This window comes from Typopeltis vanoorti, chromosome 12 (assembly GCF_054136105.1).
Source record: "Typopeltis vanoorti isolate ZY-2024b chromosome 12, IOZ_Tvanoo_1.0, whole genome shotgun sequence".
Lineage (NCBI taxonomy): Eukaryota > Metazoa > Arthropoda > Arachnida > Uropygi > Thelyphonidae > Typopeltis > Typopeltis vanoorti.
The window spans coordinates 847,198-875,123 of record NC_143560.1 but is presented as its reverse complement, the minus strand read 5'-3'; the positions used below and the strand labels follow the sequence as shown (position 1 = coordinate 875,123).

General features: G+C 34.8%; 1 protein-coding gene across 3 annotated transcripts in view; it reads left to right on the top strand.

Annotated features, from left to right (window-relative positions):
• LOC150100541 (PSME3-interacting protein-like) overlaps window positions 1-27,926 on the top strand; it is a 148,124-nt gene that overhangs the window by 6,373 nt on the left and 113,825 nt on the right. For all 3 annotated transcript variants that reach the window (XM_090401410.1, XM_090401411.1, XM_090401409.1), the window contains exons 2-3: window positions 8,538-8,645; window positions 12,635-12,777. In XM_090401410.1, coding sequence (XP_090257536.1) covers window positions 12,645-12,777 — 133 coding nt within the window. In that variant the 5' untranslated portion in view covers window positions 8,538-8,645; window positions 12,635-12,644. The remainder of the gene's footprint in view (window positions 1-8,537; window positions 8,646-12,634; window positions 12,778-27,926) is intronic.

The window sequence follows — 27,926 nt, the reverse complement described above, 5'->3', positions numbered from 1 at the left end:
CACCAATTCAGATTGGGAGTAAGGGAAGAATTTAGGGAGATGGCATATAAATGGAAAATTAGTAACTTAGATGAGTGCTACCTAGCAGTAAAGGAAAAGGAAGAAAGGCTATAACACCTTCATCCCACATCTAGCGCCAGCCAGATATATATAGATTACAAAAGAATCAGATTCCAAGAAGGATACAAAACGAGAAAAGAATCCAGAGAATTCAAAGGGGAGGACAATAGAGCAACAGAAAGAGAGAAATGAAGACAAATGTAAAGCAATCGCAGTAAACAAGGTTGAAAATGACAGAATAACTACCCAATTGTTGCAGACTCTTTTGATATCGAAGAGATACACTCTGTAATCACATGAGAGGTAGAGAGAGTATACCAACCCCTGATGGATAAACTTGACTCTGTTTTCAAACAACTGGAGGAAATCGGAGCATAACCCTCCACGGAGACCTCATGTCATTAATGAATAGGCAACACAGGGGCAAGCAGAAAGGAAACACCCCAATGTTATAACTGCAACAAATTTGGGTACGTTGTCCGATACTGTTTTCGGAATAGGAGGAACCCCAATAGAGATATACGCTTTGAATCAAATATGCTGGTTACTCGCCACCATCCCACGAGCAGATCAAGGAAATTAAGAAGAGATTTTAAAGAACAACACACTAAACCATGACTGTCATTCAAGGAAGAATAAAGGGAGTGCAGTGTGATTTTCCGTTAGATACTGGATCCCAAGTTTCGGTGATAACCGGATCATTATTCAAAAGATTGAGATCCAGAGTATCTAACTGTGTTACAAGGCTGGAAAGACCTATTAAGCTAAGTGGAATTGCAAACCCCACTATTTACATGCCAAAGAAATTAAAGGTAAACATATGGTTGCCTGGTTTCAGTTTGAATGTCTTACTTGAGTTACTCATTCTCTCAGAGACCTCTCGACCTAGGGCTCAAATAATACTAGGAACGGACTTTTTAAGAAATCATAGTTTCTCATGTAATTTCAGCACCTAGGAAGTTTCCTTGATAGGAGTAAAGCAGGCTACTTGAAAGGGAGATGCTCGGAGACTTTGGACTGATAGAACCAGTGAGGGTAACAAGAAGAACAACCACAACTGTAGAGGTGGTAAACAAGCTAAGGTGCGTGGGAATGTAGGCGGAAAGGACAAGAATGATCCCTCAGTAATTAGAAACAACCAACAAGATGACGTGGGAAAAACCTTTCACATCTCAAGTGTCAAGATGGCAGTAAGTCAAGAGGGAGATATAGAGCTCACAGGGGGCGACAGGGGCACAGTGGAAATAAACCTTCTTGAGAAAGAAGAAGGGAGTGATGACAGACGTCCTACCCATCAAGACTATAAACAGTTATATACTCTAGCAAAACATGGGAGAATTCAATAGTGGAAAAGAGATAATGAGAATGAACGCCCTATTTTAGGAAAGAAAACCTGGTATCGAATGGAGGATGAACACCCATGGAGAAAGTGGAACACTGACACATATAGTACAATTTAATGTGTTTGTTTTTACAATTCAGAAGATAGACTGAAAGTCCACGGGACACTTACAAAATATAATGTAATTGAAATAAATACAAAATTAATGACAAAATCTCACGTAAAAAGATCTTTTTAATAGTATAATTTTTGCCTGTGTGTCACAGGCATCTTCCAATGAACTCTATGTCTGGTTAAGATGGCCATGTTCTGCAAATCCAGACTGTTCAGTTTAAGGTATTGAATATAAGACTGGTGCTCTTCTAGTCGAATAGAGGCAGATCTTCCTGTTTGTCCAAAATAAGATAATCCACAAGAGCAAGGAATCTGGTAGACACCTGGATAATTAAGATGTGGAAGCTTGTCCTTAGGAGAAGTGAGAAAGGGGGAGATTTTTCTGACCGCTCGAAAGGCAACAAAAATATTCAGTGGTTTTAAAACTTTTGCTATACGTTCATTAAAGCTGTGTACATAAGGAATAGGAATGCGTGTTATTTCTTCTGTATTTGAAGAGGAAGATATATTAAAACTACTCAAAGCTCTTTTGATGAAGGAATTCTTGTATCCATTAGATAGAAAGGAAAAAGTAATATATTGCAATTCTTTCTGTAAGAGATCGTCTGAAGAACAAAAGGAGTTGGCCCGATGAACCAGTGTTTTAATAGTTCCTGCCTTTTGACTTGGATGGTGATGAGATTCAGCATGGATATAATGGCCAGTAAGAGTCTTCTTTCTATAGACTGAGAAATGTAGGTTACCATCTGGTTGGCGAGGAATTAGAAGATCTAAAAAGGCTAACTGCTTATTTGATTCTATTTCAAGCGTAAACTGGATTCTTGGATGAAGTGCATTTAACTTAGTGAGAAAATGTTGAAGTTCATCAGAAGAGCCATTCCAAATAGCAATAATGTCATTGACATATCTGAACCAACGAGTAGGTTTGGGAGAAATGTTGTCAAAGATACGTTTTTCAAAATTTTCCATAAAGAAGTTGGAGATAGCAGGAGAAAGAGGATCGACCATTGCTGTTCCTTCAATTTGTTGATACAACTTATTTTTAAAGGAAAAATAGCCAGAATGTATTACAAAATGAAATATTTTTACAATGTCTGAAGGAAATTCCTGTTACAGCAATTCAATGCTTTCAGATAAAGGAACATTTGTAAATAAAGAAACAACATCTAAACTGATCATGATATCAGAAACGTCCAAATGAAGATCAGAAATTTTATTTTTGAAATCTAAAGTATTTTTTATATAAGTATCAGTTCTTCTAGTTGAGGAAGTGAGTAAATTTGAAATTTTGTATGTGGGACAACCTATACAGTCTACAACTGGCCTCAATGGAATGCCTGGTTTATGAACTTTCGGAAGACCATACAATCTAGGTGGATGATCGAAGAAGGTTCTAAGTTTTTTCTTTTGATCTTCATTCCAAGTCGATACATTATCTATAAGAGAATTAAGTCTATTCAATTGCCTCCTGGTAGGATCCGATGTAAGAAGCCTATAAGTTGAATAGTCGTGGAGTAATAGGGACAATTTTCTCTCATATTCCTTCCTGTCTTGAATAACTACAGCCTTCCCTTTATCAGATTTTGTAATAATTAAATTATTGTTATTCTTCAGTGATTTCAATGCTTTAAATTTAGAGTAAGAAAGGTTAGGACAAGGAAGTTTGGCATTAAAGAGAATTTTTGCACATTCAAAACGTAACCTGTTGAATAATTGGTTCAGATATATCGATGACATTTTTGCTATTTGGAATGGCTCTTCTGATGAACTTCAGCAGTTTCTCACTAAGTTAAATGCACGTCATCCAAGAATCCTGTTTACCCTTGAAATAGAATCAAATAAGCAGTTAGCCTTTTTAGATCTTCTAATTCTTCGCCAACCAGATGGTAACCTACATTTCTCAGTCTATAGAAAGATATAATGGCTCATACTGGCCATTATATCCATGCTGAATCTAATCACCATCCAAGTTAAAAGGCAGGAATTATTAAAACACTGGTTCATCAGGCCAACTCCTTTTGTTCCTCAGATGATCTCTTACAGAAAGAACTGCAATATATTACTTTTTCCTTTCTATCTAATGGAAAGGAAAAAGTAATTCTTCTATAAAAAAGTAATAACTCATCAAAAGAGCTTTGAGTAGTTTTAATATATCTTCCTCTTCAAATACAGAAGAAATAACGCGCATTCCTATCCCTTATGTACACGGCATTAGTGAACGTATAGCAAAAGTTTTAAAACCACTGAATATTTTTGTTGCCTTTCAACCGGTCAGAAAAATTTCCACCTTTCTCACTTCTCCTAAGGACAAGCTTCCACATCTTAATTATCCAGATGTCTACCAGATTCCTTGCTCTTTTGGATTATCTTATTTCGGACAAACAGGAAGATCTGCCTCTATTCGACTAGAAGAACATCAGTCTTATATTCAATACCTTAAACCTGAACAGTCTGGATTTGCAGAACATGCCATCTTAACTAGACATAGAGTTCATTGGAAAAAGACGAGTCCTTCACAAAAGGCGGTTCCTCATAGAACGGCTTTATAAAGAAACACATGAAACTCTACTCCACTCTCCAGACTTAGACGTAAACCATCAAATCTGTTTATCTTATGGGAGATAGTACTTTACAAATCAGCTAATCTTTCCTAACTTTTTATTGTATATATATATATATATATATATAGTTTTTTGAAATTTTATTGACCTTTTTAGTTATCTTACACTAGCTACTTAGGTGGCGCTTTTTAGAATTGTCAGTTATTGTTTAATTTTAGCTTAACATGTACTGAAGATGCCTGTGACACACAGGCGAAAATTATACTATTAAAAAAATCTTTTTACGTGAGATTTTCCGTCATTATTTTTGTACTTATTTCTACTCACGGTATTCCCTTACTAAGAGTTATAATGTAATTCACTGTTCTGGACTGAGATGCTGAAGACTAATTGTGCTATTTAAAATAAGAGAAACTTGTTAATGGATATATTTAGCATGATCATATTAATATTGAGATGAGAAGGTAGATTTCTTTATAACTAGTAATACTGTATGTCTTAATGTGTGTATATCTGTTGTGATGTTATAACTCGTAGATTTTGAATTGAATTAAGAAAGAGTCAATTCATTAATGGTTTTGTATAAGTACTGCTTGGTTAAATAAACATCTTTGTTATGTTAAAGATATGTATCTACTGATCCTTATTCAATACACTGTTTCCAAAAAAAAAATGAACCTGTGAGAGACAGTAAATAGGGGTAGCCATGACTGACAATAAGGCTTTAGATAAACTTAGAGATTATACAGATACTCTTAATTATAACTAATATCTTGAAAGGAGAACCTTGGTGGTGCACTCATAACTCTAAATAAACTTTCCAAAGTTCTCAAGGCATTGGTAATTAGATAATCTGTAAAAACTAAAGTTAAGAATAAAGAGTATATAAGAGTAGAAGACATAAAATAATAAAGTAAAAATATATAAACTTATAAAGATAGAAAGTAAAAGGGAAAAAACACACATGCAGGGAATATTACACCCTCACTCCCATATTTCCTCTGCTGGTTGCTTCCATATCTATGCATATGATTCCTGCAGTATTAACAGAAGATTGTGTGACTCAATGACAAAGCAAGCCGCTGATTGTTGAGATGAAATGCTGATTCTCTTCAACTGAATTCCAAAATATCCGAATCTTCCATAACAAAGTTTTAAACTTTTTTCGAGTGCTAACTATATGTGAAACTTTTTAATTTATTTTTTTGTAAAGTAAAATCAGGGATGCGAGGTTTATATGAGAGCGAGTTATATTCAAGTAAATATGGTAAGTGCACTAAAATGTGGACAAAGCTATAAGTTGTTACCAAGATGTACACACAGAAAAGGTCACTGTGAAAATTACTTTGTTCAAACATTTCTCAAGAAAATTTTCTTTCAAATATATTCATATGTATAATTATGAATACATTATGCAGTGTAATAAATTTTCAGTTGTTTCAAATATTTTATTATCCTTTAGTTACATTGGCAGTAAAAACATAAAAATAAAGACATTTAAAAAAAATTTGTAAAGTTTATGAAATCCCATGGATAAGTTGCATTTTTTTTTTTTTTTTTTTTTTTTTTCAGTGCTTCTTTATATTCAATCAACACATTTTCACAGGATACATTAACTATGTAAAGCAAGGCATTTCTCTATATGGACATCACAAAATTTGTTGAATGAGAAATACAGTGTATTATCATTAGAAAAACTGAATTTGATTTGAGGTTAATGATAGGTCATTTATGAATAGAAGAAAGATCTGGGTTCCAGTACAGAGTCATGGGATACTCTGGCATTAGTGTAGAAATCTGAAAAGAAAAGGCCATCTTCCACATGAGATGGAGGATGTGAGCAACAAGAGAGAAAATTGGCAATCCAGTTACTAAGGGTGGATGTATAGCAAGGAGAAATTTCTGAAAATTTCAAAAAGCCTTAGAAATGTCTAGTGACCACACAGATTTCACCGAACTTTTCTAAAAGTTTGGGTGCATAAATGAGTGATGCTAGCAAAGAGATTTGCTGTATACAGTGGCAGCATCCACACTGGTCATCACTGATCAACAGGCAGGCTTCTAAGTAGTGGGATTGATTATTACAGGCCTCCATGGAGTCAAAAGACTCATCGTTGGAGGGCCTTCCTAGAAAACACAGTCTATTATATCACTCCTTGAACTCATTGACCATTATTGCTCTCACCACTATCAGGTTCAGCCTCCCTCCATGCAAAGAAACCACTCTTGCCCGCAGCTCCCTTTTGCAACTTCCAGGGATGCCCCCCTCCCTTGTCATTGCTCTTTCCCACTGTTTCACAAAGTGAAAGAACTTCTCATTGTCAACCCTGTATGATTTTTCTATTATTTTTGTTAGAACTGAGGCAAGGGCAACGAGATGATGGGAGATGCAAAAGTCTTTAGGATTGAGTTGATATAGGCTTGGTGTTGTGGGGACAAGCCCCCTGACTTTGGGTGCTGTGGAAGAATCCTGATACACTAAGGACGCTGTGAACCGAAAAAGTTTGGGAATGACTGATTTAACTAATAGCGTATGCAGCCTCCTATTATTGGATTCCAGATTTCAAGAGCTTAGTTGCATTAAACCGATATTCTCATTAATTTGTCCATCTGTCCAGCTTATCCGAATCTTCCTAAAGAGCTTCCATGCTGACACTATTAGTAATAATCCTTTCATACTTCACATCATCTGCAAATAACTAAATATCTCCCTGCAACCCAGTAACACAGTAACCTTGATATAAAGGTGAAAAAGTAAAGCCTGGTATACTGCTCTGTTGTGCCCAACAAATCTTATCAGACTGCCAATTTCCAAATACACTGACCTGATATCTACCCTCAATAGAATCAGAACAGGACGTGGTAGATGTGCCAACTCTTTTCACAAATGGGACAATGCAGTTACCCCAAACTACAATTGTGGAGCTGAGAAGCAATCAGTGCGGCATTGCACCTTAAGAACCTATAAAGGAAATTTTAGTGATTTTTGTTTGCAACCAAAGAATCAGCTGATTTTATTTGTAATCTAGATGTTAACTTATAAGGTTTTTACTGTGCATCATGAATTTTATGCCTTGTGATGTTCAATATGGCATATGCTAAATAAAATAAATAATATCCCCATGTGTTGCAAATATAAATATCAATTTATCACATGGCATCTTATGATGAAATGCCTGTGGAAACCCTTCTTGTCAGTTTATTATAAAAGTACTGAAACAGAAGCACTCCTTTAACAAATCCCAGCTGATCTTCACAGATATTACCTTTTGTCTGCCTGTTTTGTGTATGATCTCTAATTTTTTTTTCTCCAAAAATTTTAACAACAGCAAAAGTAGTACTAACTGGTCTATAGTTCGATGATGCCTCCATTCTATCCCTTTATGCAGTGGCACTATTTTGCCCTCCTTTCATTCTTAGAGCACTTTCACAATTGCGATCCCAGACTTGAATAGAATAACCAGGTCATTTCCTTAGTAATTATCTGAAATCCCATCCAATCCCATTCACTGCCTTATTTTCAGAGCCCAACCATACCCAGATGATATGAAATGTTAGGTTCCAGACTACTGTCATATAGTGAATTTTGTTGTATAGCAAATTAATCTTCTTTTTTTTTTCCCTACTTGTGTGTATTGGTTTAATAACATTTTTAAGAAGTCATGTGTGTAAATGATGCAAATAAAGCATTTATTTACATCAGACACACAAACAGAAAAATTTAGAATAATGTTTGCAAATGAGAAAAGAGAACACACCAGCCAGTTTGGTCATGAATCTATGTCATTAAAAGTTTTTCCATTTTGGCAATAAAATTGTTACATTTGAGGGTAGCACTTTTTTACTTCACTAAGAAATTTGATACATCATACTAAATTTAATAATTTTAATCTTAGTATGTAATGTAACAGGTTTATGCATCTTCTTTTCACAGGAAGTAACATGACCCTTTTATTATCTGCCATCCATCAACAACAACCATGGATTCAACACCCGTTGGTGTCTGATGTCATCTTGATAAGATTCTTCCACTGCATTCTATTTTGTGCAAGATTGACTCAGCTTTTGTATAGAGTTTCTGCACCATTTGATGATATCATCGCTCCACTCTCCAATTAACTAATAAAAATTAAACATTTTTATTAGTTAAATTTAAAATTTATTTTTAACCTAGAATTCAACATGTGTTAAGTTTAATATTAGTTCCTATAAGTATATAAATTCAAGTGCTTTATATGCATTTAACAGATCCTCATGAACTATTTATCTCCTTTCATGAATTGGATCCAAAACTGTTTATGGGATTAGATATATAAAAACTTCAGTTTGGTAATATAAAGTGCATAATTTAACTAGAAGGTAATGCTGTTTAGGATTCATATGTAGTAATAACTACACATAACAGATCACTTATACTAATATTTATTTATTTTTTTATGTATCTGTATACTGATTTACAGGATGTTTGATTCTTTGGAGAGGAATAAGGACAAAACAAGCTTCTTCCATCAACATAACTATTGAGTTATGTTTTGTAGTATCTAACTCCTCAAGCATAGATGATCTAGGTAAATGTTTCCCATTTTAACTCTAATGTTCACCATTATATAGAGAAATAGTATTATTAATTATATAATAATTAAAGGTACTACTTGGATATTACATTAATTTATTATTATTTATATGAGCACTCCGTGTAGTCAGAAAGACTCATCACAGGAGACCCACTCTATCCATTAACATAATACCTGTCATACATAACCTTAAACCTATTCACTGTTGAGGTGTTCACAACCATCTCTGGCTGTTCATTCCACTCTTTCGCCATTCTCCAAGTATTTAAGTTGAATGTGAAGTAACTTCACATGTAAACTTTGTTTGCTTACACATGGATAAAGGATTAAACCAAGAATATAACTTCTTGGCATTTTTAATTTACACTCTCCAAGTAAAGAACCTAGTCTGCACACCCTTACCAACCCACACTCTAAGGTAATTTCCAAGTGTGACCGTTTGTTTTCTCACAACTTCCCACATATTGAAAAATTTCTTCTGTGTCAATCTTATAGAATCCCTTTAGTAACTTTAGTAACCATCACCCCCACAACATTGAATTGACAACCATTTTCCTTTGCCAATGCTGTCAATTTATTTAAATCATCCTGTAAGATATCTGCCTCACCTATATCAACTATTACCCTCCATAGTTATATATCATTGGCAAACAACTGAATACCCCCCCTTTCAAATCTTCTGCTATATCATTAATGTACAACTTAATGAGTAGTGTCTTAGTACAGAGCCCTGATGCACTCTACTAGTCACCCTCATTTGCCTCGATTCCAGTGCACTGTACACCACCTGATATCTGTCGGCCATTCACCCCCTCCCACACACACACACACACACACACACACACCCATCCATGCCACCAACCTCATATCCATTCCCATTTGCTCCACCTTATATAATACTTTTCCATGTGGTATTCTGTTCAATGCCATTGCAAAGTCTAACAATATCATGGTGTCATTTCCTTTATCGAAGTTTGCTGTTACCTTATTATAAAATGTAAATAAATTACTGAGGCAAAGTCATGTGGTCCTCTATAGAGTATCATATTCCTATCCACCTATTCCTGAATTTTACTTTCAGCCAACTTTTCTACCTCAATGCTCACATCAGTCTCTATTGTGTCAGATGTCTGTCACTACCTGGATCATATAACCTTGCAAAGTGATCACTTAGTAATTAACTATTTCTTCTGTTGTCACTTTCCTACCATCAGCACTGAGTAAAGTTATCTTTCCATAATCATTCTTTCTCTTACTTGCTACATAGCGAAAAACTCTTCTGAATTTATGTTGGACTGCTTAGCTGATTTTTTTCTTGAAATATTGTTTAGAATTCCTATCATACTATTTACCCTTCTTCTTTGTGCTTTATATTGCTCATGGGCAAGCTGATTATCTTGTTTATATTCCTTTCATAGTGCTTTATTATTTTTTTTGCAGCTCCTTCTTTATATTGTTAGTCATCCATTTAATCCCTACTTGGTTTATCCTCCTGACCCTGGGTGTGAACTCTGATACTGCCTTGCTTAAACAATCCTTGACCACCTCCCCCCCCCCACACACTAATAACATTCATTTCATGGCACTCCTCCAAATTCTTATGCCATGGCACTCCTCCAAATTACCTCCTAAGATTATTATAGTCACAATCTTTGTAGTTCCTCATAAACCTTTTCCTGACTGAAATTTCCACATGTTGAGCAACATCCCAGGACAAGACTGCATGTCACTTTTCCTGATTGGAGTTGCTACTGCAGTTATAGATAGATATTCTTGATGCTATTACTTGATCCAACACTCTCAAACCTGTGGTCCCTTCCATCACATGCTGGTTCAGGTAATTATCCTTTAGTAACTGTATAAATTTGATTTCTGTTTTGCCACATGCCCTTTCCTCCTTCCAATCTATATCATCATAGTTGAAGTTTCCATGATAATTGCTCGGTGTGCACTTATTGTGCTAATCTGTAGATGATGTCATCCACATCTTTTTTTGGGTCCCAGGTCTATACCAGCAACCAACAATATATTTTGTTGTGTTAACCTTTATCTCACACCAGACAGCCTGAAATGAACTATTTCCATCAGATCCACAATTTTCCTTAACTTCTATTTTTGTTGGTTAAAGTTCTTCAGCTGTCATTAATAATACTCCACCTATTCCCCTTCTTCGATACTATTTTTGATGATATTTTCCTGGTTTCCCTAAACCAGAGAAATTAGAGGTATTCAGGAGGAAGAAACCAAGCATGTGTCTAGCTACCTGTGGGACAAATGAGTGCGAGTTGCACTCATATCTATTACGTTCTATCTCTGTAATCGCATCATTCTCTGACAACCAGGTCTTGCCAATAATTTTTGTCCAAGTTCCACTACCAATGCTAAAACTCCTCTCCTTTATTTCTGATACTTTGGGCATTTGCGTACATGCATTGCGACATCCCCCTGGAACCATAGTTACCTTTTACATAATGTCATTACTTGGTCATTCAGATTCAAAACCTGGGAAATTGCATCCAGCTCTTCATAATCATTCCTGCACTCATACTTATCTATCTCAGGGATGGCATTTCCACACAGTCATTTCCTCAACTCGCACTCATTTGTCCCACGGGTAGCTAGACACATGCTTGGGTTCTTCCTCCCGAATACCTTTAGTTTCTCTGGTTTGGGGAAACCAGGGGAAACACTTCCCACCTCTCACTAAACAACACTTTCTCCAAGCTTCAAAACCATTTAAGTGCAATCCATCATGCATATACAGGGCCTTACATCCATGAAATTCACTCTACATATCTATAAATTGCACAATTCCTCTTGCACAATCTTCTCATTAACTTATTGGCAATCATGGCCCTTCTCAATTCTGTCCTGTCATACTGAGGCAGCAGACTCACAATCTTTACTTTCTTACTCTTCATTTTTGCTTCTTCTAACAACTATTTCATATCTTCTCTCATTGCATATTTGCCACCTTTCAAATCATTTGTGCCTGCCAAAACAATTAATTCATTCACTTCTTTCTTTTGTAAACTTAAAGCTTCACTAACATTCTTTATCTTTGTACATGTAAAACATGCTTTCATCGCTTTCTCATTAAGTATACCTCTTATCATTGAATCCCCATACAGTACTATCTCTTTTCTTGTTTCTTGCACTTTTAGGCTTTTCCCATTCACTCTTCCTTTCATTCTCTGTCTTTCTGAACCCCCCCCCACCCCAATCATTTCTTCAGTCGCGCAAGCTCACATTTTGTCCTGTGAAGGATTCCATGTAAGCACGCAATTTCTTTCTGTGCTGGCATCTCATCATCCACACTAATGCTTCATTGACTTCCTTCAACCTCTCATTCGTATTTCATACATTATCATTCACTGCTTCTGCTATATTCTCCACAACACTCTGACAATCCTGCCTTATATCACTCACTTCATTCTTTCACTCCCATGACTTGCATTTCTTATACTCACTTATGAAACATTTCTGATAAATATTCTCTCTATTCTTGCTCTCTTACCACAAACCATAGACTCTCAGTAACGAATACATTAAACGCATGCTACATCACACTAAATTCTGCACATTGATATCAGTCGACATCAATGTCTTGGTCACCATTTTTCTTGTATGCATCGGTGCCATAATGTAGAATGTTTTTGAAAGAATATTGCATAATAATAGTAGACAAAATAAAATCACTTAACAACACTCTCAAAAATAAGTGAAATACCACCAATTTATATAACAATATCATAGTATCTACTAAAAATAATGACTTATCTGAGTAATATGTGTATGGCGGCTGCTGCTAAGGATGATACTCAACATTTATAGTGTCATTCAAATATAAAGTGAGCTTAATGTGATTCATCAAACTTTATTTGTGTATTTAAAGCTGAATTAAAAATTTAAAGTAATAGAGGCAGTCTTTAATGAACTTTGTGAAGTGAATTCACAGCTTCAATAATTTTTTAACTGTATAGGTTTTCGATTATGAGTTTTTCAAGCACATCTAGTGAAGCAGTACCAAAGTTCAAATCCTTTGTATCAGAAGCTGAACTTGATGAGAGAAGAAAGAAAAGACAGGAAGAATGGGAAAAAGTACGCAGACCTGACCAGCCTTTAGGTACTGAAGTTTTTATTGCATTTTATTTTATTTAGTTTTTATGACACCATGGTGTCACATTTGGATGATAGTTATATCACTGAGTTTAAATCCCATCAGAGATATGAATTTTTCGTAGGATTTTTCAGGATTTTTCTCATCCTGGTGATCCCTTTTTCATAGTTTATATACATTAGTTTGGTGGAGATTCTTCTACTCCAGTCATCAGAAGGGATTTGATCTTCTTACCAAACCATTCCAGATTATGCAGTTTTTGCCACTGCATAACTTTCATACCATTATATTTTCACTTTCTTTTTTCTCACATACATCGCCCATCTCTGGACAGATGCCATGGAGAAGGTTGGCAAATCTCAAGTGGTTGCACGATAAAAGCTTTTGATAGTGTCTCTGGCACTTCCATCATTTGATGTAAAGTCTAGTGATATTTTAGACATAAGGGTTGGTATATTTATGTATTGCAATATGTATAAATATTAATACATTAATATAGCACATGACATCATAATACAATAACTGTACTGTTTTAATACAACATACCTTATAGCAGTATAATATGCGAATTCAGTATATACGAGTTCATCATCAAATTCCTGATATGTATTTTGATGGGAGCTGTACAGGTTACTATAATAGTACTATATGAAAATTTTTAATTATTACAAACTTCCTGTTGACAGTTTTCCTCCAAATTAGTGTGTTATTTGTCATATATTTCAGTTTTCTAAGACACTTCAAACTACATCAGCCTATCTAGATTTTTAGTCTTTCTCCTGTTTTGTTAACCTTTCTTTCTTGTTCTCCTTAATCTTACCATAGATAAGATGAGCTCTGCTTGCACATTTAGGAATGCCAATAATGATATCAAGTTATTATTGTTCCGGGAAACTCCAAGGAGTCGACAGACTCATCGAGGGACTTCCAAGAATTGAAGAACTTAAGGGGGCATACATCACACACATGCATGCGCATCAGTTGTTATACCTTCTTTTAAACTCATTCACACTAGATATACTTGCTATTTCAATAGGCAAACTGATTCAGTCACTCACTGTTCTGTGAGAGAAAAATCTAACTCTTTATTGAACACACAAAAACTTAAATTCATGGATGCTCCCCTTGTTTTCTCTCTCAACATCTGTATAATGAAAATTCGTCAAAAAAGATATCCTGTAACATCCTTCCAGAAGTTTTAGTCATTGTTCCATCCAGTGGCAGCCCATACATAAGCACTGCGACACTGCAGCACCCCAAGGAAAAAATGAAAAAATTAAATTTTGCTTGTGTTTATAATAACAATGCTTGCAACATTATATAAATACAATACAACATGTTAAAGGTTACAGCTTATGTTTTGACATTGATTGAATAGTTAATAATCGGAAATTGTTCAATTAACGCTTTAGATTACGAAACAAATGCATTGCGATCTAATGCCGATATTCGTTTGCACTTGTCATTGCACGTTACATCATTCCGACACTGCCCAAACGGCAGTGTATCTTTAGTATGCTTACGCGCATTATTTCTGTAAAATATGAAACGTTTATTATTGGTGCATGTGCGTCGGGAGCTATTTTTTGTAAATCTTATTTTATTTAGTCCTGAGAAATTTTTTTATTTTATTTTATTTTATTAGTCCTGGGAAAGATTAGAGGCATGAACAGATGGCATCAATGGCAATATCATATTAAAAATGAGGATATTAGGAAAGAACTTGACATTGTCAGCATCCAGGAATGTGTTAGCAGAGCTAATCTCAGGTGGTATGGTCACTTAAATAGAATGGGAGAGGAAGGATTAGCAAAACAAGTGTTCTCTGCCAGGTTGGCAGAAAAACGACCCAGAGGAAGACCAAGATACAGGTGGATTGATACGGTACAAAGTGCCTTAGATGATAGAAATATAAGATCTGATAATGTTGGAGTGTTGACAAGTAACAGACTGATTTGGAGGAAAATTGTAGAGAGGAAGTTAGTAATGATGCAATTTTTTCATGTAGTACTGTCATATCCTGTACACCCCTTGAGGGTACATGACAGGAATTTGATGATGATGACTTATTTTATTTTGCTAAAATAACATATAATTATTTATTTATTATAGATGCAAGGCTGAATTATGAGTGTCACCGTTGAAAATATGAAAAGAATTATTTAAATTAGGGGATATTACATCCCATATTGTTTCATAGCCGAATAAGAAACTCAAAAAGTTTCATGCTGAACATAGAAACTATATAAAGTTCGGCGAGTCCAAGCGTAAGCAAATACCTGGATAGTGCAACACCAGGGCAACTCACAGTAACCCTTTCGGTAGTGCAATACTGAGGCAACTCATAGTAAGGGTGGAGCAGTGATCGCTCCACCCTTACTATGAGTTGCCTCAGTGTTGCTCTACGAAAAGGATTACTGTGAGTTGCCCTGGTGTTGCACTATCCAGGTATTTGCTTACGCTTGGACTCACCGAACTTTATATAGTTTCTATATTTGGCATGAAACTCTTTGAGTTTCTTATTCGGCTATGAAACAATATGGGATGTAATATCCCTTAATTTAAATAAATAATTTGCGTTGCCGAATTGAAGCCTTTAGCTCTTCATATATTTAGTAATGAAAATAATTATATTTTTTCAATTATTGTTACATGAAACAAATAGACTGCAATCTAACGCCGATATTCGTTTGCGCTTGTCATTGCTATTGATACAAAACTTTTATTGTTGGTGTTTGTTTGTGGTGATTTTTAATAAAGCAATTTTTAATATGTAAATTTATTTATTAATAAATTTGTTACTGATTAGGGGAAAAAAAAGTTTTTTTTTTTTTTGTATATGCAGCACTCCCACTTAAAATTTTCACTGGCTGCCACTGGTTCCATCACTCATCTTTCTCCTGTTTACCAGTGTCTACTGTTTACATGCACACTCTCTCTCTCTTCATAATCTACATTCCATAATCTTGATATCATTTTTGTAACTCTTCTTTGCATCCTTTCCATCACAATTATCTTGTGAGTTGTATTTGCATTGTGACTTTTGTATCTTAACTTTTTATCCACCATAGCTCCAAGATCCCTATCCTCATCACTTTCTCCAAGCATAATTCCATCCATACAATATGCCATTAGAAATCTCATTACACCAAAGTATATATCAGATCTCTTTTCTTGGACTAATGTTTACATCCAGTCTTTCCTGGCATAAACACATCACATCAATAGCCTCCTCGACATTCAAGAAACTTGGCATTCTCTTTCATTCAAGAGCCTATTTTATACTCAACTAACTCTTCACTATATGTATATAGTGAAGAGTTTGGTTGGGTATAAAATAGAATTTGTAAATCCTAAATGTGTCCCATGTTTAGAATATCTCACAGTTTGGGGTGATGCACCTAAAACTTCCCTTAAAATCCCTGACATCATCCTAACTGCTTGCCTCTGAATGATGTCAGGGATTTTAAGGGAAGTTTTAGGTAATCATAGATAATCCCTCTCTAGACTCACTTCAGCCTCTCTCTCACAGGTGTAGTGTTTCAACCTGTATCTATTCTACAGGTACTTCTATGGTCATTGTTCCAGTGAATTGATGTTAATACAAGAGCTGCAGCTTCCTACTATCCATTTACTGTGTCACTGCAAGCACACTCAACTTGCTTCTATTCATCCTGTTTTATCTCATCCCCATCTTTCCTCTGTAACAGACTTCAAGAAGTATATTCCCAAGCAACTACAACTGCGACTTTTCAAAAAAAAAAAAAAATCAATTAATTTCTATCTCAGTCCTCACTTTACCCCCACACACGGCACTGATGTGCCTATAGGTCCCTCTACCCCCCCATGTATGGGATCGATATAAAACAAACATAACTTGACACTTACTAACATTGAATTGACAGCCATTATCACTGCTCATGGTGCCATCTTGTTTAAATCATTCTGTAAGTGATGTATATCAGTACCCAATATCATTAATGTATAGAATGAACAATGAAGATCGAAGGAATGATCCCTGGTCTGCCCCATTGGTGACCTTAAAATCTAAGATTCACCCCCCCCCCCCTTTCTTACATAAGTTTTTTTTTTTTTATATATATATATATATATGTCCATCAGCCACCTGCTTATCTAGGTCAATAGTTTATATTGCAATCCCATCCTATATCTGCTAATTTATTCAACAGCATTTCATATAGTATCCTATCAGATACCTTAGCAAAGTTCAACAGCATTATAATGTACCATTTTTCTTTATACACCATTATAAAGTGATTGAGCAAATTGCTCAGAGGACCTTGTTTGGTAAATCTATGTCATTCCTTGCCAAGTATAGCTTGTCTGTCAGTCTATTTCTGTATTCAATTTCTTACCAACTGCTCTACCTACCACTACTCTGGAGATCATGACAATTTGGTAGTTAGATACATGAAATTTTGCTTCATCAGTCTTGTGCATCAGGACTGTCATATACTCTTTCCATTCCCGTAAGGCTTTCTGAGCTGAGACATGAATTATACAAGCATACTGAGGACCTAAACAATTCAGCTGAATAATTCTTTAGCATACATGCTGATGTCCCATCTGACCCTTTTGCTGAATTCTTATCCAGGTTATCCAGTGGCTATAGAACCTCTGTCTAATGCACTGCTACCATTTCATCCAATTGTAATGATAGCAGCATGTGCCCTGTTACAACAGGTTGATAATCTTAACAAAGTGAACACTCATTACCTGAAACAATTTCATTTGGTTCCGATACAAAGTTATTAGAACCAAAATAATCTGCACATTCAGTGAGGTTATTTTCCCACATTCATTCTTTTACTTGCAGCATAATTTTATTAATTTCCTGATATGTGCCCTCAAGGGTGTAACAGTACTGCATGGTTAAGTTTACATTATCACTAATCCCCTATCAGCAACTTCCTACAAATCATTCTATTACTTGTAATGACTTCAGTATTGTCATATCTAATATTTTGGTCTTCTAGAGCCCTTTTGACTGAATCAGTCTATTCAGATCTTGGGCTTCCTCCAGGTCTTTTTCCTGCCATCTTGGCATTAGATGCTTTAACTTTTTCCTCTCCCATTCTGTTGAAATGACCATACCACCTGATATTAGTTCTCCTTGCACTTTCTCAAATGTTAACAGTATTCCTTCCTAACATCTTGTCCAGTCCTTTCCTTCATTGTGCATCCTCTTAGTAGGTATTCACTGAGAACTGAACAAATGAAGATGGCAAATAATCTTGGACTTAGCCAAATTGGCTTAAACAAGAAATAAACATGGTGTGTCATCATCAACCACCGTTAATCTACTGCTGGATGTAGGCTTTTCCAAACTGTCTATGAATGGTTTTTCTTCCCCATGTCACTCCCACAAATCTGATATCATTAGTTCACTGTGATTTTGGTTGACTTTGTGGTCATTTTTCCTCTTATGGAATCCAGTCCTATGCTTTTGTCAATTGACATTGACTTTGTCTTTGAGCAATATGCCCAGCCCATTGCCACTTCAGATGGTTCACTCTTTCTGTGATGTCAGAGACTTTGGTTAAATTTCCTATCTGTGTGTTTCTTTTGTGATCCAGCCTTAGCATACCTCTTTCCATACTAAATTGCGTTGTTCTTAATTTTTGAATGTCCTTATATTTAGTATTCTTGTTTCACGACCATTTGTCAATATAGGAAGAAAATTATTTTTCGAGGCATAATGGTAATTGGCTTTGATATTGACCATAAGTTTCCAAATATTTTCCATCAAGCATTGTGAGGCTTTTAATTTCTTCCATTATATTTTGTTCCATTGATATCCATTGTCATAATGTATGTAATGCTCCACTTGTTCAATTTCATCATTATTGATTTATTATTATTATTTCTGGCTGTGCATAGCTATTGAACATAACTTGTCTTATTTAGGTTTATCTTTGAGCAAGCTGTTTTGCCAGCAGTTTGGAGTTCACAGATACAAGTCTGTAATTCATGTCATTCATGTGAAGTTGAAATAAAGATAACTGTCATTTGCAAAGCATAAATGGCTTAAATATCTTCCATTTATATTCAGACCTTTTTTCTTATGCCTCTGTGTTTCCACAGTAGAGATATTTCCATTGAAATTAATTGTTGCTGTTGCATTGGTGTATGCTGATTTGATGGTCCTGACATATGGCTCCTCCACTTGCTGGTTTTGTATTGCACATGCTTTTTCTGAATGGCTTTCTCATAGTCAATAAAAACCAAGACATAATGGTAGTTGGTATTCATTACACCAGCAATTTTCAACCAGTGTGCCGCGAGATTTGTGAAAACAAATTAATTGAAAGAAATAATGTCGTAATTTGTGCATTTATTTATTAGTGTCTGGTCTTCCATCCACACCTGAAGCTCCTTTATTTATATTTTACAAAACTTACGGTTGGTGAATCAGTTTAAAATTGTGTGCTAATTAGCTTTAATCTTTTGATAAGCGTGTTCACAAATAACTTCATTTAATTCTCTTATTTTTAAGATAAGTGGTAAGAGTTCTTTTATTTATTTATTTTTTTTTTTTCATTCAGTTAATTTTATTTAATAGTATTCCTTTTAACAATGGATACATTTGTAATAAAAAAATGAAAATTTGAAGAAAGTGAAGCTAGTACGTCGAAAGAAAAAAAAAAAAAAATGATAGAAGAAAGTGAAGCTAGTTTTGCCCAGCACATCAGCAGCTGATACCATATCTAGTACTGGTTCTTCTAAAACTAAATTAAAAACTAACGTTCGCCATTACAACGAAAATCATTTGTCATTTGGCTTTATTTCCAGTCAAGAAGATTCGCCACATCCTACATGCGTAGTTTGTGGCGAAAAATTAGCAAACAACGCTATGGTTCCAAGTAAATTAAAAAGATATTTACAATCTAAACGTTCTCACTTGAGCAAAAAACTGGCTGAATATTTTAAAAGACTTATACTGGATAAAACTTTCCAAGCAAAAAGATGGACTAAATTTGTAACTGTGTCTGAAAAAGCCCAAGAAGCCAGTTATGCAATCGCAGAAATTGTTGCTAAAAAATGAAATCTCACACAATTGCAGAATCTGTAATTCTGCCAGCATGCTGTAAAATTGTTAATATCATGTTTGGCGAGGAATATGAAAAGGAGATTTTAAAAATTCCTATGTCAAATAACTTCAAGCAATACTTAGTCTTTATTTGAGTTGTGAGTCAGCAGTTAGAATTGAAGGGAGTACAGGAAGATGGTTTAATGTTAAATCTGGTGTGAGACAAGGATGTACATTATCCCCTCTGTTATTCATTATCTATATGGATCACATTATGAAGGAATGTGGTATTAAACCTGATATCAAAATTGGAGATGTTAATGTCAGCTCTTTGCTTTATGCGGATGATGTTATACTTCTAAATAAATCCGCTACAAGTCTGCAAGATTCTCTGACTAAATTGAATAGCTGTTGTAATAGATATGGTATGAAGGTCAGCAATAAAAAGACAAAGACAATGAAAATAGGCAGAATCATTGAAAATGTCAACTGTGTTGTGAATGGAGAACCTGTGGAACAAGTAAAACATTTCAGCTACTTAGGCACAATTTTTACTGAAGATGGTAAACTAAATATAGAAATAGACAACAGAATCAGCAAAGCTGGTATCGTGGGAAGTCAATTGAATAAATTCATATGGAATAAGAAAGAAATTAGTCAGAACACTAAATTAGCTGTATACAAGACTGTGTTCAAACCAATTTTAACTTATGGATGTGAGAGCTGGGTCAGAAGTAAAACACTTGACCAAAGACTAGAGACCGCAGATATGAGAATCCTGAGAAAGATTAGAGGCGTGAACAGATGGCATCAATGGCAATATCATATTAAAAATGAGGATATTAGGAAAGAACTTGACATTGTCAGCATCCAGGAATGTGTTAGCAGAGCTAATCTCAGATGGTATGGTCACTTAAATAGAATGAGAGAGGAAAGATTAGCAAAACAAGTGTTCTCTGCCAGGTTGGCAGGAAAACGACCCAGAGGAAGACCAAGATATAGGTGGATTGATACGGTACAAAGTGCCTTAGACGATAGAAATATAAGATCTGATAATGTTGGAGTCTTGACAAGTAACAGACTGATTTGGAGGAAAATTGTTGATAGGAAGTTAGTAATGATGTAATTTTTTCATGTAGTACTGTCATATCCTGTACACCCCTTGAGGGTACATGGCAGGAATTTGATGATGATGATGTCAAATAACACCATTTATCAATGTATTCAGGATTTGACCAAAGATGTTGAGTTGCAAGTGGTATCTCACATTAAAGAAGCAAATATGTTTGCTATTCAGTTGGTCAAATCAACTGATGATGTAACTGGTAAACTTCTAGCCTTCAGTAGATTTATTTATAAGGAAGATGTTATAGAACAGTTTTTATTTTGTCAACCACTCCCAGAAACAACGAAGGGCCAAGATATTTTTGATGTTGTTGATAATTACTTTAATTGCCGTAACTTGTCTCTTGGGATTCTTGCATCAGTATTTGCAAGGATGGTGCCCACTCGATGTCAGGAAATGTAAAAGGATTTGTTACACTGGCTCAAAATAAGAATCCTAGAATTATTTTTACACATTGTTTTCTCCACAGAGAAGTACTAGCATCAAAATCATTGTTACCTGAGCTTAAAAAAGTACTAGAAGAGACTATCAAAATTGTCAATTATATAAAAACCAGGCTGTTACAGTTGAGATTGTTAGCAGCACTATGATCCTCAATGGAAGCTTCTTACACGCAGTTGTTAATATATACAGAAGTGATATCGTTATTTCATGGACGAGTTTTATCAAGATTTTATGAACTAAAAGAGGAAATTCTAATTCTTTTGACAACTCAACAATCTGAGTTATCAGATTTTCTTAGCGACGAGCTTTGGTGCAGTAAGGCTGCATTTCTTGCTGATTTATTTCAATCTTTAAATAACTTAATAAAAGTATGCAGGGTGACTGTGAAAACATTCTTACTTCAACTGACAAAATTAATGCATTCAAGGAAAAACTAATGCTTTGGGAAGAAAAAATCAGAAAAGAAAATGCAGTAAATATGTTTGAACTAACGAAAAAGTGCAAACTGAATGAAAATCTAATAGATCTAATTTTACAAACCTTAAGATTACTAAATACAAATATTGAAAAATATTTTTCCTTGCTTGGCATATCATCCTTCGATTGGATAAGAGATCCGTTTGTCTCAAGGGTGTGTAAATTGGGAAATTTAAAGATTACAGAAGAGGACGAATTAACAGATATAAGAAATGACAAAGGTTTAAAACTACTTCGTTTTGGTTATCTCTAAGAAGTGAATTTCCCAATATGACCAAAAAAGCAATAGAAGTACTTCTTTCATTCTCCACATCATATTGGTGTGAATCAAGCTTTTCTGCAATGAATATTATTAAGAACAAAAATAGATCGCTGCTGGAATCCTTAGAAGATGATTTTAGAATATGCCTATTTAAAATTTGACCTTGCACATTAAAATTAACTGCAAGTATGTATATTATTTAATACATTTATATTCATTTAAAAAAATCAAAAATTTTTTAAAATAATTTTGAGTATTGTTTTTCTTACTCAAAATGTCAAAAATATAGTTTAAATTTTTTTGGAGCAAAAAGGATAAGTAAATACTATTATTAATATCTTGTGTGTGTAAATCAATCAAAATTATGCCAATTTTTTCCCAGATCGCCAAAAAAATTAAAATAATATATTTTTAGTGCCGCAGAATTTTAATAATTAGTCTAGGTGTGCCATATTATGAAAAAGGTTGAAAATTAATGCATTACACCATTCTATTGTACAACAATGTGGTCCATTATGCTCAAGCCTCTTCAAAAGCCTGCCTGTTCTTTTGGGTGTGCAAATGAAAAGCCTATGAACATATAAAGCATATGAAAAGTTTATGAACCAAGACTTTTGTAAACACCTTATAAACCACAGTTCTTCAAATCTTCTACTTCACCTTTCTATGTATCAGAATAAGGATAACCTTTTCCCAGACATAGCATAAAAAAAAGTTCTGCCAAGATTCTGTAGATCATTTCTCCACCTGCTTTTAGAAGTTCAGCTGTGACTCCATCCTCACCTGCAGCTTTTCATTTTGTATGATTTGAATGCTCCACATAACATTTTCATGTAATTTAATTAATTATGAATCCCAACGTAAATTCTTTAAGATTAAAAATGGCCTACCTTAGGGGTCAGTTCTTGTCCCATTGCTCTTTAACTTATATATTAGTGATATCCCAGAGACAGCATCATGGAGATTCATGTATGCTGACGATATTGCCATTGCAACTCAACATTCCTAAAAGCTGAGAACACCTTAACTGAAGATCTGGCTGTACTTGATAAATACTTCAGATGATAGTGATTACAAACTAACCTGAACAAAACTGAATTAGCATCCTTTCATTTAAGTAATATCCAGGCCAACTATATCCAAAAGTTTATTTCAGAAATAAACAGGTGAAATTTAACAATCATCCAAAATACCTAGGAGTTACCCTAGACAGAAGTTTGACATTTAAATATCATCTGGGAAATTAAAAACTCGTAATGATATAATGCATAAACTTGCTGGTACTTCTTGTGGGTGCTGATGCCAACACACTGCATACTACTGCACTGTCTGTAGTCTATTCCACAGCAGAGTATTGTGCTTCTGTGTGGCTGAACAGCACACACGCTTCTTTAGTCAATGTCCAACTGAATCAAACTATGAGGATAATCTCTGGAGCTTTAAGATCTACTCCTGGCTACTGGCTCCCAACTCTCAGTAATATAGCCCCTGTCTCGCTCAGCAGGACCCAAGCCTTAAGCAAACTATGGACAAAAATAATTGGAAACAGTTCCTTGCCTATCCAGCAAGACATTTCCTTCCATACTTCACAAAGACTGAAATCCAAGCACCCTGCCTGGAGGAGTGCAATACAAATAAACGACCAGAACTTCGACTTATGCGAGTCATGGGGGGGGGGGTATTGGTTTCAACATACCCCCAATCTTTAAATACCCATCTCAAATCCGACATCTTGTCTGGAGGACTTCAACTCCCTAGACATGTATGGACCACTTTAAATCGGATCAGAACAGGACATGGGAGATGTAAGCATCTCTTGCATAAATGGAACTGGTCCGATACTCCAAACTGTGAATGTGGAAGAGGGATCCAGACTATCAATCACATTGTGCTTGAGTGCCCTATCTACTCATTCTCGGGTTCTAAAGAGGACTTTTTTAAACTGACCCCCAGAATCCGTGGAGTGGATCTGGGATTTAAGGATTAAGCTCTGACTCCTGATTCTTAATTTTGATGTTTAATCATTTCAACCTAGTGTATCCCTTTTAATGATTTTTACAATTGTTTTTATGCTGTTTTATGTAATTTGTATGTTTTATTCTGAGACCTGTACATCATATGCTAAATAAAAAAATAACTGCAATCATCTGTTTATTGTCAATTATTATTTGGCTTTTTAGAGGCTGTGGTTGTTTTCAGTTTTTTGTATGAGTTCACAATTGAATTTTCTTGTTTCTTCCTTGATATGCTTTCTGGTTGTTTTGCACAACTCATTGTATTCAGTTTTATTTTGTGGGTTATCAGCTTGTTCATTTCTCTTAGTTTCTTCATAAGCTGTTTTGTTTCTTCAGAAATTTTGTCTTATTTTTGTTCTGTGTTATCAGCTATTTCAGGTGAGCATTACAAAAGGTTTTGGGTAATGTCACTACACTCTGATGGCTTAGCATTGTCATCTGTATTAAATTTTTAAATCTGTTCTTTAGTTCATGTTTGGAATATATCTTTTTAATAGTGAGTTTGAGCACATCTCTTTTGTTTTGATCTTCAAAACATTTTTCTTTTCTTTTTGGCAGTTTATTTGAATCTTACTGTATATCATATGATAGTCACTTCCAATGTTGAAGGTATTGATAATTGAACAGTCCTGAAAGATGTTTTTCTTGTTGCTGTCAATTTGACTAGTTTTTTCATTTGGGCTTTTCCGTGTCTACTAGCTATGTTTTTTTTTTTTTTTTTTTTTTTTTTTTCATGAAGATAAAGTTCATGATGTACAGGTTTTCTTTTTCTGCAACTTACATTAGCCTTGCTTCTCTATGATTCATCTCTTGTGCCACATTCAAAATTTCTCATCGAGCTTTCATCTGATTGTTGTGTACCAATTCTGGCATTAAAGTCTTCCATTACAGTTTTGAAATGTTTTCCCTTTGTTGTGAAGTTGGGATGCATCATCATAAGTCTTCAGTTTCTCTATCAGTATGACTTATTGTTGGTGCATAAATGTTTTTTGGTTTGATGAGATATACTTACAAACTTTTTTTTGTTGTTGTTGTTAATTATTCATAATTACTTGGATTCTTTCCTTATCTTGGCCTCTATAGTACAGTGTGTCTCAATTTTTTAATTGAAGAATTTCTTCACCATTTCGTGTAACTTCACATAGGAATTCTTAGCACCTTTGTGTTTAACTGACTGCTGCCATAGGTAGTAACAATCGTACCTTTTGGGGAATGAGGTTTATTTTATTCTTGTGTGATTCTTCTTGGAAGATTGAGCCATAATTCTATTCTTGAGAGATGCTTGTGACATGAATTAAGAATTATTAAGAATCAGTGGCTTGATAGGAATAGTTTTTACAATGTCTCTGCCTGGTGTATATCAAGTTCCGGTGACTGCAATCTGTCATACTTTGGACAAACCCGACACTCTATAGAAAAAATAATATACAAGAACATCGATCATACATTCTTCACAACAAATCTGATAAGTCTGGATTGGTGCAACATGGGATAGAGATAAGCCACAGCATTCTCTGGTTAAGGACGTGCCTTCTACACAGATGTCACTATAAATTCGAACACCTATTCAAAGAGTTCTGAGGCCTTACTTCAATGCTCTAACTTCAATCGAAATGATTGCCTATCCTTGTCAAAAATATGGGAAAATTTGATCTGGATAACACACTAAGTTTTTTTTTTTTTTTTTTTTTTTTTTCCAATTGAGACCTTTTAGTTCTTACATTAGTCTAATGTTATCTTTAATTGAATTTATTATACATTGAGATTATTGTATGAAATTGTGAATTGATACCTATAATTCATTCATCACTCTGATGAAATTTACCTCTCGCCTCTCTTTAGTGCTTAGCAATGTAACATTGTTGTGACCCCAATATTTTATTTTTCTTCTTTAAATTTGGTTATCAGGTACACTAACTATTTTCCTAAGACCTTGCCTATGTGAGAGCACTTCGTTACCAATCTCTCTAACAATTCTAAGAACATTTATATTTTTTACAGACTGCGCTACCTAGAACTTGTAGTTTAGTAAAAGTTAATCAAGGGATTGGTAAGGAGTACACAAAGATAACACGAAATACTCAATCGTGACCCTATACTACTTTCTACTAAATTTCTTCCCGCCCAGATTTGTACTTAATTTTTTACAAGTGGTGCATCGAATTCCATAAAGAAAAACACAGCAGATTAAACAAAATAAGTTTTAATCAACAAATGTACAAGTTACTAATTACACAAATTTTAAGGGATTCAATTAATTATGGTTATATAATACATCACTTCTGATGGCTCTAATGCTTTCCACAGGAAAAGCACAAAAAGATTTCTAATTTTATCTTACTATCATACACAAAGTCTCACCCTCACACTGTAGTCTCAAAATATAAATTCCTCTTTTGAGTCTTAGTTAACATTTACTCCTTGGTTAAATTTCCTTTAAGCATACTTTTAGATATATTCAAATTCTGACTTAGTTTAAGGCTGTACCAATTCTGACAACTCCAATATTTTTACAGAAAACACTAAATTCTCATAAATCTTAATCACTGTACACATAGCATCAATTTCTCACCGTAATCTTACAATCCTTAAAAATCTCAATTATCAGCCATTCCTTAAATAAAATCCTCTTAACTTATCTGAGACATTTTCTTTATAATCAAACTCGTAATACACTTATTTTTCCCTTATTATTTTGCACAACAACTTTCTTTCTTAAAGTTCCTTCTAAGAAATGTTTCTGAGTCTCTCTTTTAAGTTAACACAATGCTAACTCCATGGATTTACACACTGAAATTAAGTGACATAAATTCTACTTATTTATTCATGGAGGCACCGTTCCTTTGATGCACAGAATCTCTCCCTCGCTGCCCTTTCCTTCTATGTGGCACGGTTTAGGCTTCTGATCATCTATTAGCTAATTTGATTCTTCTATCTGGCTTCCTTTGTTTTAGCCTTTTGGACACGTACTTTCTTAGACGTTCCTCATAGCATAGCCTGCTGCAGCATTTTGGGATTTGGACTTCCCGCCTAAAAAACATCCAATCACATACCAGCGATGGACCTTACGCCACTGGGCTTCGGTCAACAGGAGACGACTCAAGAGCAAGAGGGGAGGTTACTTACTCTTATATACCATCTCCCTAACGATCATTGCCGTAATCTTTTCTTTTCACATGGCATGTAGAGATCGCCGTCACGAGTGTACAACGTCATGGCGTCCGGTCGCTTCCCCCACTTCTTGCGTTCTACTAGGACGAGACCTCTTGGGGTAGCAGTATGCTTCCCCCCTTTGAACATTTAACAGATTACGTTGTCCAGCCTTTGCACGTTATTTCACAAATTATAAGGTTATTTTATACAAAAAATAATGTCAAACATAACTCATTTATAGATTATATACATGATAATTGTACTTTTATTTCTACATATTCCCTCTTTTTCTCTTTACCAAGTATTCAGAGACTATTTATACCAGATATCAAGCATGTTTAATTTTTTATATTGGATGTTCGCTCTGTTATACAATGATAAGATGAAATATCTTATGTTCCAACTTATCAAAGTATAACAACATCACGCGGCTCGTTCTACTTTTGAAAGATCAATTGTTTGTATTCCACCTTGTAAAAACTGTTTTTATCAAGCCACTGATGATTGTCTGGTAATTTCAGACTGAAATATTTGGCATATACATTAAAATATTATTTTTGTGCAAATGTGTTGATAATTCTGAGCCATAATTCACCATGCTGGCCCACTGTGTACTGATGAATGGCA